At 52.7% G+C, this 12,729-nt stretch overlaps 1 protein-coding gene across 1 annotated transcript in view; it reads right to left on the reverse strand.

Moving 5' to 3' along the window:
* The window catches only part of SEC14L5 (SEC14 like lipid binding 5), a 39,234-nt gene that overhangs the window by 4,296 nt on the left and 22,209 nt on the right, over positions 1-12,729 (reverse strand). Inside the window, exons 8-15 of the mRNA XM_064478222.1 lie at positions 10,889-11,078; positions 9,227-9,315; positions 9,066-9,136; positions 7,411-7,582; positions 4,492-4,626; positions 3,577-3,711; positions 2,868-3,095; positions 1,560-1,738 (exon numbers count right to left, since the gene is read on the reverse strand). Of these exons, the coding sequence (XP_064334292.1) occupies positions 1,560-1,738; positions 2,868-3,095; positions 3,577-3,711; positions 4,492-4,626; positions 7,411-7,582; positions 9,066-9,136; positions 9,227-9,315; positions 10,889-11,078 (1,199 nt within the window). The remainder of the gene's footprint in view (positions 1-1,559; positions 1,739-2,867; positions 3,096-3,576; positions 3,712-4,491; positions 4,627-7,410; positions 7,583-9,065; positions 9,137-9,226; positions 9,316-10,888; positions 11,079-12,729) is intronic.

The following is a 12,729-nucleotide window of genomic DNA, read 5'->3' on the forward strand; positions in this document are numbered from 1 at the left end:
GATGTGGCTAGCGCGACTGAGGAACTGAGTTTTCAACTTTGTTTAATTCTAATCTCTATGTTTAAATTGCTACCTTTGGCTAGTAGTTACCAAGTCGGACAGTGTAGCCGTAGGGCCTGGGTACTCACAGTGTGATCTGGGGCCCAGCAGCACCAGCGTCTCCTGGAGCTTGTCATTGGAGCTGCAGACTCTCAGGCAGCCCCCCAACCCCCAGAGTCTGCACTTTGATGAGCCCCTCAGGCGATTTGTGTGCACATCACCTAGGTGTCAACTCCAATGTCACTTCCCAGACACCTTCCCCACTACCCTACCCACCCTGTGCCAGGCCTGGTTCTGGACTCTGCGCCCTGTGTGTGCGACCTCTAGCACCTCCTGGAGTGTGGCCTGGGGCAAGGAGCCCGGGCTGGGTACCTTCATGGCACCCACCGATGCTTGGGTGTGGTTACATGGTCTCCTACCATGGTGGGAGATCCGGCCTGTCTGGTACCCACAGAGCCAGCCCAGCACCTGGCCACTGAGGGCGAGCAGGAAATAGCCTTGAACTGGTTCTCTCATGAGGCTACTGAAGGTCAGGGCAGCAAGGCCCACCACTCGACCTCCACCGGCCCTCCCCAGTTCCCTTGTCTACGTATCTGAGTCTCTCTGGGCTCAGTCTCCTTCCCCAGCACTGAGGCCTGATGGCCAAAACAGACTCTTCCCAAAGGGGGAATCACCAGCCCTCTGACACTCTGCGGGGTCTCTCTTTAGAGTAAAGACCCTGGCCCAGCATTTCTTGTGCCATCTGCGTTTGCCCCAGGGATCCTTGGAGCTCCACCTGGGATGTGGGTCCAGATGTGACACCCTCCTGGAGCCTCGATTTTACTCCATGGTAAGGAATTTAAAGCATCATTTTTAGAAGGAAACTAACACAGATACGTCACGAGGCAGGATGCAAAATCACATTTGTTTTTGAAAGATGAGACAAAAGACCTGGAAGAAACCACTATTGAGTACTTACTATATGTCCAGGTGAAGGGCAGGCTTCCCCCAGCCATCGTATACTCAGGACAACCCCACGACTTAGGGGCTTCAGCGGTCCCCATATAACAGATGGGGCTCAGAGAGGTAAAGTGACTTGCCGGAGGTCACACAGCAACCTGGAAGTGCTGAAGGCTAAAGCACTACAATCCCCTGTCTCTCTGACAGCAACACTTGGGAGAGAAGTCTGTGAGGCACTATTCTAGTGTTCTAGAGCAGTCCAAACCCAGTTTGATGGAGTTCTAGGAGTGAGGGGATATACAAACAGGAGCGCTCGGGCTCCCCTTCTCCCTCTACCAGTCAGTCTGGGGTGCTGGGCTGGGATGTCCAGGGTTTCATTTGAAGGGACAGTTATGCAGCTGAGGCAGACTTTGGACATGGTGTTCACTCCAGTCGCTCACGGTAAGGTTTAACAACACCCAGGCTGGGGCCCCACCCCTGGAGAAGCTCAAGACCAAGTAGAGGAGGTGATTCCAGAGTCCCCAGCCCGGAAGGAAGGGGCTGAGGGCCTGGCCTGGAGGGGCGTCTGGGGCACCTCGTACCTGAAGTCCTCAGACGCCAGCACCTCGTAGTAGTAGAGGAGTTTGCACCTGGGGCCAGGGCTGTGCAGGGCCATCAGGACATCCTCCATGCCCGGGAGGCTGCAGGCCGCATGGCCAGGGGGGCTGTGCATTTGCCACTGGAGCAAGTAGACACCAGGCCACCGGGTCACGTGGGAGCCCTGAAACACAGCGGCCACACCTGAGGACCTGGTCCACCTGGAGACAGGATCCCCTTTTTAAGCCAATCTACCAGCCAATCCTTCCTTTTGGAGTCTCCCGAAGTCACCCTTATTCCACCCCTGCTGTTACCCCACATCCCTGGCATCTGAGCGCCTCCCTCATAGAGATGAGGGGCAGGGAGGGGGAGTTGAGACTGTGAGGGAGAGGGGTACAGCTGTAGGACAACAGAGGTGTGGTTTGGTTAAACGCCTGGATTTTGTTGGTCTTTTGTCTTGCTGAGTGGGATTTGCAAACTGAGAGTACCTGGAGAAGGATTTGGGTGGGAGCTTGAAGGTGGTTAGAGTTTGTTGAGGGCCAAGAGACAGCAAGGTGGGGGTGTTAGTTGTTATAAGAACAACTTTGAGGGGGAGGTTATAGCTCAGTGGTAGAGTGCATGCTTAGCAGGCACAAGGTCTTGGGTTCAATTACCAGTACGTCTACTAAATAAACAAATAAATAAACCTAATTACCTCCCTGCAAAACAAAGAACAGCTTTGAGGAAGGGCTGGGATGTTTGGTGGGACCCTGGGGCACATGTGCTGGGGGGGTGATGCGACAGCTGTCTGCTAATTCCCCTGTGAAACCTTTAGTAAGATCTGTAGTGCTCGTGTGTGTGTGTGTGTGTGTGTGTGTGTGTGTGTGTGTGTGTGTGTGTGTGTGTGGGGGCTGGTGATATTTGACCTGCAATCACCAGCCTCACGGAGAATGTGGGGTCAGCAGGGGTGGCTCATGTTCATGTCTGAGTCTGTTCCCAGACCTACAGTTTCTCTGCTGTGTCAGCTCTGAAACTTGAGCACGCATCGCAATCACGGGGAGAGGTGAGGGTGCAGATGCCAGGTCCCATGCCCACAGGTTCTGAGCTTGCCCGCCTGGCGCGGGGCCTGGCAACCTGCATCTTTGACAGAAGTCTCAGGGGATTCTGAGGCTGGGGTCCTGGATCTGCCAGGCTCTCTCTCCCCTACTGTCCAGCAGGGTCTCTGAGGCCAGGGACCGGGTCCAGCGTGTACACTGCTGTAGCCCCAGAACCCTGGCGCTCAGCCGGCACTCAGCCTGGCGTGATGAATAAGTAAATGAACCAAGGAGTGGAACCTGGATGCTCTCCCCTTCCCGGCAGACGAGGGGGTCCTCCACCCGGCTGTAATCTGCGTCCAGGGCCCAGCCTTCGTCTGTCAGCTGCCCGCAGGCCCTGGCCCCAGGCTCCCGGGGGCCTGACTTGGGTGCCTGCTTGGTGTGATACAGACTGAACACCACATCCCCTCGAAGGATGTCAAAGTCCCAGGTGATGACTGACTCCCTGTCCAGAATCTCCACTGCAACCTGCATGGGGACAGGTGACAGGTGTAAGGCCAGTTTGGAGGGGGCTGGAATGGAGAAGCTGGCTGCAGGGTTGTCAGTCTCCATTCCTCACTGCAGGAAGGGTGGGCTGCTGAGGCTCCCAGCCTCCCTTCTCCCCCTACATCTAGGAATTGCTCTGGACAAACAGACCCACCTCTGTCTGAAACCCCTGGGAGGTTCCATCCTGCCATGCAGTGACCCACAGCCAATGACTGCCTGATGTGAGGGTACAAAGGCCAGCCCCCTACAATCAGATCAGGCCGGGTAGACCAATTCTGAAACCACCTCTTGGCTTAGCTTCTGCCTCCACCCCGTCCTGCCCCCACCCTCCTTACAGGTTTCTCTGGAGCACCCATCCTCTACAAATCTCTGGCACAAAAGCTCATCTCAGGCTCTGCTTCAGGGTCCCTGACCTACGATGACGCCCAGCCCAGTAGGCCCTCCCAGGCGGGGACCCCAGCACCTCGTGGGGGGCCCCGCGGTGCACACTGGCTGACTGGTAGGTCTCTCTCCACTGCCGTAGCTGATCTTCGTGCTCCTGGTCCTCTTCTGTCAGATAGAGGGACTTGGGGACCAGCCCTCCTTCAGGGACATTACACTGGGGGACAAAGATACAAGTGGCAGGTCAGGGCCCAGCCAGGCCTGGCTGACCCCACAGAAAGGTGCCTGTGATCCCTGAAATCACACTTGTAACAGGCATACATGTCATGACAACAGGAGAGAACTGGCAGGCTTGGCAAAATTCGTAGGAAGTGTCATTTTTTTTAACCCTGAATTCATGTAAACTTGCTGTTTGATAGTTCTGTTAGAGGAGGGGGAGGGGCCTGCCTTCCCACAGTCAGATGAGATAAGGGTCACCCCTATCATCTCACCCCATGGGAGGCAAGGAAAGGGATCTGGGCCACCTCCCGTGGAAGCAGTTGCTTGATCATCTCTGCTGTGTGGCTGTGGGTTAGGGACAGATCCCTTTGGGTACATCAGCTCCAGGGTCCAGGCCGCTGGGACATTTGGGTCACCTTCCCTTGCAACAGAGGGTGCAAAGCTGGCAGGTACACTAACTGCTGCCTAGCAACGTCCTGGATGGGAATACAAAGGGGTACGCCTTCGACTGGCCCGGCCTCTGAGCTTCTGGGAAACTTCCACCTTCGTTCACTAGGTCTGAAAGGACCAAGGTAAGACCCCTCCTTCAGAGAGGAGTCATCTCTAAAATGAGCTCTTCCCCAAAGAGCCAGCATGGTCCTCCCCAGGTAAGAGTGCCACAAAATGGCCTGCCCTTCTCCTTCAACCACTGCAGCCCTACCCCAGTGATCCCTGGCTCCTCTAAGGCCACAGACCACCCACTCCGTGAGCTCAGGGCCCGCAGCCCCCGGGGTCTCACCAGGCACTCTCCCCCGAGGAAGTCGGGGATCACTTCTTTGTCCAGGTAGTCGACGAGGCCTCCGGGGCCCTGGTAGTTGCTGCCGCTGTAGATGAGGAACTTCTGCCTGGTGTTCTCGTTGATGAAGGGGCTGATCTGAAATAGGGGGAGATGAGGCAAGATGGAAAGTTTTTTTTTTAATTGAGGTGTCATTCACATAACATAGATTTAACTATGTAAAAGTGAACAATTTGATGGCTTTTGGTTCTGTCACTGTGTTGGGCAACCATCTGTCACCTTTACTTCCAAGACATTTTCATCCCTCTGGAAGGAAACTCTAGGCCCATTAGCAGTCACTTCCCTCTTCTCTCCCCCAGCCCCTGGAAATCACCAATCTGCTTTCTGTCCCTATGGATTTGCCTATTCTGGAGATTTCACAGAAATGGAATCACAAAATATGTGCCTTTTGTGACTGGCTTCTTTCCCTGAGCATTATGTTTTCAAGGTCGCAGCATGAGTCAGAGGTTCTTTTTCGTGGCTGAATAATATTCCATTGTGTGGATGACCAGGCTTTGTTTATCCCAGATGGAAAGTATTTCAACACTGAGCTCTAAGCTGCCCATCAGTCTCATTTGTCATGGCATCCCAATGCTGCTGTGGTGTCTGACTCAGGAAATATTTGGTGAAGGAAGGAAGGAAGGAAGGTGGGTAGCTGAACACTTGGCATGGCAGGCCTAGGGCATTTCAGCAAGGAATGTCGCCAGCAAAAAATCAAAACAAGAAATCCCACCTGTGTGGGTCACACTCCTTCAGCCGCCCACCCTGGGAGGGGTCCCCATGGCCTGGCTCCATGCACTGGCCTCCATCTAGTGTGGCCAGTGGGGGACGGGGGTGGCAGCAGGAGATGGGAGGTGGGTACTTCTTCTCTGGCTTCCTCTCTGCTCCATTGCCCCTGGCAGTCCCCACTCTCATCTGTTCCAGCTCTCATGGGGCTCCAGTAACAAGGACATTCCCTCCTCTTGTCCCTCCAGCCCTGGGGTGGTCATTGCGTGCTGCAGTGGCTAGCCCCTGGGGCCTCTCCATCCTGCCCACCCCTCTACAGGGAACTCCAGTGTGTCATACCCCCATTGGAGCCAGCTGGGTGAATTCTGCTTCTGGCCCAACTGACTGGCTCCCACCCCCACCCAACGTACATCTTCTTAGGAAATCTCTAAACAGCAAAGGAACTTAATTTTCACAAAAGCAGGATGTTTCCAGATAAAATGCTTCAGTATCAGGTCCTGCCTGTCCCTCCTGCAGCTCTTGCTCCCCAGCCCAGCCCCAGAAGAGCCTTGAAGTAGCCCCAGAAGCCAGAGAACTTTCTGCCCCAGAAGTCTGCTCATGTCCTCTCCTCTGACAATCCTGCCCTGGCTCCCTACTGCCCCAGGACAAGGTCCCATCTTTGCCACAGCCTGGACTCACCATCCACTGGCCCCTGAGCATCTTCTCATTCTCCTCCAGCCACCCTGGACTGGTTTTTCAGTCCCTCAGAAGCATCCAGCCAGGTCCTGCCTCTAGGCCTTTGCCTGTGCTGTGCGGGTCGCCTGCTACACCCTTCCTCCCTCCCTTCTCCTGCTGGACTCTTGCTCCCTCCTCAGTCTCAGCCCACGTCGCCTGCTCAGCAGGACCTTCCTTGGCTCCACAGTCTAAACGATCCCCCTGCATCACCCCTGCCTTAGTCTCCCCAAGAACCCGAACGCCCCCACACCCTTATCACAGGACATCATGAAGCAGGTACTTGTGTGGGGCTATCTGGTTTCTCTCCCCTGACACACACACACACACCCCCCATGATGGGAGGAGACACACTCTGCATCCCCACGGCACGCATTAAGTACTTCATAAAACACTGAATCCATTTAAATTTCAACTCTCAAGTCTCTATCCAGACTGAACCTCTACGTACAGCAGAGGTTCTCAGGCTTTCCTGGGCACCAAATCCCCAGGCACTTGGTAAGATGCTGCCTCTGAGTCTGTAGGACAGAGAGGGGCCTGACACTCTGCACTGGCCTGCAGACCACACTTCAGTAACAAGGCCTCTGGGCAGTGGTTTTCAACTGCAAGTGACAACCAGTAGTGGTTGTGAAATCAACTATGGCTGCAACTTGCCTATTCTGAATGGAAAGGACTAGAAAAGAATAGCAGAGTGTCTTGTAAATACAATAACCATCAATCGTGAATCTGTTGTTTCAGGTGAGAGTGTGTGTGTGTGTGTGTGTGCACGTGCAGGCTCAAACACTGGGACCAGGTTGCAACATAAAGTGTATTTCTGACTGCAGGTCATGGGCCAAAAGTTTTAAAATCCCTATAGCACAGGATCCCAACACTCCTCGGAACCAGCTCACAGGAGTCCCAGGAACGTGTTACAATTCTAGGTGTGACTCTCATGTCCACAAAGCAAAGCAGGACAGTGGCTATATAAAGTGTGTTCCATCCACACAGTGGAGTATTATTCAGACATAAAAAGGAATGAAGTACTGATTCTTGCTACAACATGGATGAACCTGAAATCATGATGCTGAGAGAAGTCAGACACAAAAAGCCTCCTGTTGTATGGTTCCACTTACACGGAATATCTAGAACAGGCAAATCCGTTAGAGACAGAAAGAAGATGAGTGGTTGCAGAGGAATGGAGGGAGGGGTGGGGAAGGACTGCTAATGGGGACAGGGTTTCTTTTTAGGGTGAAGAAAACGTTCTAGAGTTAGCTAGCGGTGATGGTTGCATAACCCTGTGAATTATACTAAAAACCAGTTAATTCTACACTTCACAAGGGTGAACTTTATGGGATATGAATTATATCTCAGTAAAGGTGTTATTTAGAAGAAATAATGCAGGGTGAGCAGGTGGGACAGCTCACAGAGGGACCTCCTCTCCCGTCTTGGGCTCCTGCTCTTTCTTACCAGCGTCCAGAGCACGGGGAAGACGCGTGGGGCTCGCACGATGAGCAGCCGGCCCAGGGTCTCTGGGTAGTTGTCCTCCACCACCTCTATCATACGCAGTAGAGCCTTCACCCCCGGCCGCCACAGATGCCGCAGGCTGAGACCCTCCAGGTCCACCAGGCAGGTCCAGGAGCTGCAGCAGAGACACCCCCTCACTCCATCTCACTCCGTCACCTCCCAGGGCCCCTGACACCATCCTCAGGGACCCAGAGCCCCAAAGACAGGGATGGACAGAGTGGCTCCATAAGCAGCACTGGGAGAAGGGGCCAGAACCACGGGACACTCTTGTGGATCCTGCCACCATGGGGAGGCCACGTGGCACAGAGGTTCAGAGCACACCTGCCGAGGCTGAGGGCCCAAATTCAAGTGCCCAAGAGCTGTGTGCCTTGGGCAACTTCCTCATCAGGATGGAGGCAATGACAATAACTGCCTCATCTCATCAACTGTTGGGATTAAATAAGATGGTCTATGTAAAGCTCTCTGCAAGGACAGGCATGTAGCATGTGCTCATTAAAACCAGTTATTACTACTAATTGTTGTAAAGATGCTGACTGCCAAATAGAGCATAAGCACTAAGAGCACACACTCCAGAGCCAGATGGCCTGGATTCAAATCCCAGCACTGCCACATGCTGTGTGGCCTTGGCCAAGTTACTTAACCTCTCTGTGCCTCCATTTCATTAAAACTAATTCATTAGGAAAATGACCATTTTGCTGTAGCAGCTGGTCCCTGGGAGCCTGTCCATCCTGCCTTGTTCCCTTCACCTTGCCCACCCACTCCAAGGAGTCCCTTCATGACACCCTGACATCTGAGCCATCTGGGGAGCTTTCCACTTCTGGCCAGGACCCTGAGAGATCAATCCCCCACCCCAACTTCTAAAGGACACCTCCTTTGGAAAGCTCCAGACAGCAAAGGAATTTAATTTTTACAAAGATCAGGATATTCCGGGATAAAAAGCTTCATTATCAGATCCTGCCTGTCCCTCTGGGGGTGACATGAGCCAAGGAGCTGGGAAGAGTCCCTGTTACACAAGAAGTGCAATGTCCACATCTGTGTCACCTCTTCAGTCATTGTTTCTGATAAACCATAAAGAAACCCTAGGAAGCTGCCTTAGGTTAAGAATGGTTAAGTGCCTTAGGGCGCAATGCCACTGTAAGTATTGGTGTGGGAAACTCAGCTCAGAAACAAGTTTGCAGGGACCAAGAGAGGGGCGGTGGGTCACTGGATGTGCCCAGACACCTGCGAGGTCCACCTGCCTGAGAGACAGTCAAGGTGGATCTTGGGGTACGAAAGCCTGTCTCAAAAAGCCAAGGCCAGGAGGGCTGCGTGGCATGGGAAGAAAGTCCATGAGCCCAAGCCAGACGGAAACAGGTTCACATCCCAGCTGTGCCCCCTCCCTGCTCAGCAACCTTGGATAGCATCACCACTCTGGGCTCCGGGTTCCCCCTCCATAAAGAATAGGGACGCCAAGACTCCCTGCCTCACAGGGTCGTTGTAAGAATTAGAGGAGGACATTTCTGTAAAGCGCCTAGCACACTGCCTGGCACAGCACCCATGCCCGGTGAACCTCGGCTGTTTTTACTGTTTGGGAGTTTGCCTCTGGCCGGGGTACTTGCCTGATGGGACGGCCAAACTGCTTTGTGTTCCCTTCACACCGCTTCTGTCCTTCCTCGTTGACGGAAAGAACCTGGAAGGCAGAGAAGGTGCTGGTGGTTCACTTGGTTGCTCTGGCCGCAGGCAGCCCCGGGGGCTCCCAGGAGCAGGCACCCCGACTCACGTGCTGCAGCAGCACCTCCTCCCCCACCGCCTTCATCAAGCCCTTGGTGTCCATGTGGCCCAGACGAAGGACGTAGAGGGGCCGGCCATCTGTGGGGCGGGGCCAAGCGAGGTGGGAACAAAAGGGAGCCAGAATTACATACTTTAATATGATACTTCATATACGTTGTATGCATACAATCAATTCTTATTATTCCTGGTAGCTATGCTCTATAAAGTCACCTCGAACACAGAGTCAGAGAACACCTAACCCAGCTGCTGCTTCCAGGGGGAATACGGAGGTTAAGTTCCTGGCAGCCTCGGGTCACGACACTCTTGTCCACTGATTAGTACGCAACTTAGTTTTACGTGTGTTTCTATTTAAGGACACTTGTTTAACTTATGTTGTCGATTCATTAACGCTGAACGCACGGCCAGCAGCGCTGTGCCTGGTGCCTGAATGCAGCTCATCTAACACACCTGTTTTCTCCATAAGGCACGTCACAGCCTCCCTGCACTTACGAACATAGACAGCGCTTCTGCACGACGTGAAATTACCACAGAAAGCACAAAATGCAAAAAATATGGCACTTCATAGACTGCAGAAAGGACACTCAATTCCAACAGGAGCTGAAACAAGGAGGCAGAAGGACACTTGTCCAGCCTCAGCTGGAAAGGGACGTGCATGTCAGATGACTCAGACTTTTTGTCACTCTGTGCATGTCCGTGAAGGACAGTGAAGACACCTTGAGTATTGACATGGGGGTTACAAATAAATTTTAGTGAGTAGTCAAGTTCACAAATATGGAATCCATGAGTAACTAAGATCGACCGTGTATTGAAAGCAGGTGTGCCAACCGGCTCTTCAGGACAGTCCAGCACTCGCCCTAATCAATATATATGGATTTTTAACTAAAGGACACTGAAAAGTATACGGGCTCTGGCTTCAATGGCAGTTTAAGTTTTTAAAAAATCCACAGATGATATTTGTGGTGGGTTGAACAATGTCCCCTGCAAAATGTATGTCCACCTAGAACGTCCGAATGTGATCTTAGTTGGAAGTAGGGTCTTGGCTGATGTGATTAGTTAAGGATCTCTAGATGAAATCGTGCTGGCTTAGTGTGGGTCCTAAATCCAGTGACCCGGGGTCTTTATAAGAAGAAGAGAGGACACAGAGAGATACACAGTGAGAAAGGCTGTGTAAACACAGAGGCAGAGGTGGGGTGATGGGGCCACAAGCCAAGGAATGCCTGGGGCCACCAGAAGCTGGAAGAGGCAGGAAGGATTCTCCCCTAGAGCCCTCAGCGGAATCATTGCCCTGCTGACACCTTGATTTTGGAATTCTAGAACTCCAGAACAATAAGAGAATAAATTTATGTTGCTTTAAGCCTCCCAGTTTGTGGGAATTTGCTCTGGAAGCCCCAAGACACCAATGCAGCGTTCATGCAGTTCAAAAGTAGTGGTGGGCTGACCCAGCCCCTTGGAGAAACATCTTGTCTCAAGCCCAAACGACTACTCCAGCTCTGCCTTCTTCATGGCTGGGTTGCCATCTCAAAGGCATCTCTAGATGCCCAGAAGAGACAAAAGGAAAAATAACAAGATGCTAAAATGAAAGCGGGCATTCAAAGCACATTTGGCAGGGACCCAAGCGTGCGTGCTACATTATGTAGGCAAAGGGACTCACCTATGTCCTGGTAGTGCCAGCCCCCTGCATAGAACTCCTCCAGAAGGGCAGGGGGTCGCCAGGTCTGAAGGAGGAGGTCCACCTGGTGCTGCTTTCGCCAGCTCAAGGACTGGCACAGCATCTCCCGGGCCCTGTCCAGGTGGAAGTCACGAGCCCGCAGGAACCGAAGGATGTGCTCATCTTTGGGAATCTGAGAGGAGGAGGAGAAAGCCCTTAGCATGGCATGCCCCAGCCCAGGAGATACAACTGGAAAGTGAGTTTCCTGTCTTATCTGCAAAACATTTAGCCGGGAAAGGGACCTTACGCTCAACCACGACACAGTCTAGTGTGGACTGCGGTGAAGATCTGTGAGTTTGGGCTGCCTGAAGTCCCTGTCCTGTAAGGGGGGGAGGCATCGCTTTTCTCTTGGGGAATTGCTTTTCCTCCCCTATCCCCAACACCAACCACAGTTTTAGTTGGCCTTGCCAATCATAGTACCCCATACCCATGGCCCTGGGGGTGGACACCATCCATGCCAGGCCAATTAGATCATTTAAACAATTTTAAATCAGAAGAGAAGGGCACAAACCCCTTTCTCTATGGAGGCAAAGGTGAGACTGAAAGCCATGGGCAGCCACTATGCCAAGCCCAATAAGAAGGCGTGTCTGAGGGGAATGAAGCAGAAACAAACAGATACAAGAGCTAAGGGGTCCCGATCACATTTAAGTCCTGGTTCGGGAAATCCCTGAGACAGGCTGCATGGTCCCCTGTCCTGGGCTGAGTGGTGTTCCCCAAAATCATGTCCACCCAGAACCTCAGAATGTGACCTTATTTGGAAAGAGTGTCTTTGCAGAAGTAATTAGTGAAGATGAGGTCGTATTGGACTAGGGGGCACCCTACTCCCATGTCTGCTGTCGTTATTATAAGAGGGAAATTTGGACACAGACAGAGAAGGAGAAGACCACGGGAAGATGGAGGCAGAGATTGGAGTGATGCTCTGTCAGCCAAGGACAGCTGGCAGCCACCAGACACCAGGAGAGAGGCGAGGGACAGATTCTCCTTCAGAACAGAAAGAACCAACGCTGCTGACCCCTCGATTCCAGGCGTCTGGGCTCCAGAACTGTGAGAATAAGTTTCTGTTGTTTACAGCCATGCGGTCTGTGGTGTTTTGCTTCAGCAGCCCCCAGAAATGAGTACACCCCACTTAGCAGTGTGTTATATGAGCTCATAACTACCATAGTCCCTTTTTTGGCCTTGTTGATTCAAGCTACATTCTTACCACAGAGAACCCAGGTCTAACTCAGATGCCCAGGTACAAGCAAAGACCCACCAGCACTCCTTCCTTCCCTCGGGCAGGTATCAACCTCAAGGGAAAGCCAGCCCCCGTAAAAGGGGCCCTTTCCTGAATGCTCTCTGAGCCAGACACAGCTCTAAGTGCTTTGTGTGGATTTGTGATTTGCTTGTGATTTGTGATTTGCTCCAGGGGTGGCGGGGTATGCTAACACTGTGCCCATTTTACAGATGAGGAAACAGGCAGACAGATCACATCCCAGCCCAACACTAAAATGATGCCCATACCTACCCCGCAATGGGGGGTTGCAGGGAGGAAGGGCAAGTGACTCACAACTAAGCTGGAAGCTCTTATTCAAGAGAGCTGAAGGTCAGGTCCATGCTTGGGACCCGCATGCATGGTGGACACTCACATTTGGGGCTTAGAGTCTAAAGGCAAAAAGGCACATGCTGTCAAAAATCAACCCTCGCAATTCATTAAGTCTCTTAGAAAAGCACAAAACGTGGTTTTGTGAACACAGGGCAACAGAGCAGTGACTGTAATCCCCAAGGGATGTTGGTGGTGTCTGGAG

The sequence above is a fragment of the Camelus dromedarius genome, chromosome 24 (genome assembly GCF_036321535.1).
Source record: "Camelus dromedarius isolate mCamDro1 chromosome 24, mCamDro1.pat, whole genome shotgun sequence".
NCBI classification, from domain to species: Eukaryota; Metazoa; Chordata; class Mammalia; order Artiodactyla; family Camelidae; genus Camelus; species Camelus dromedarius.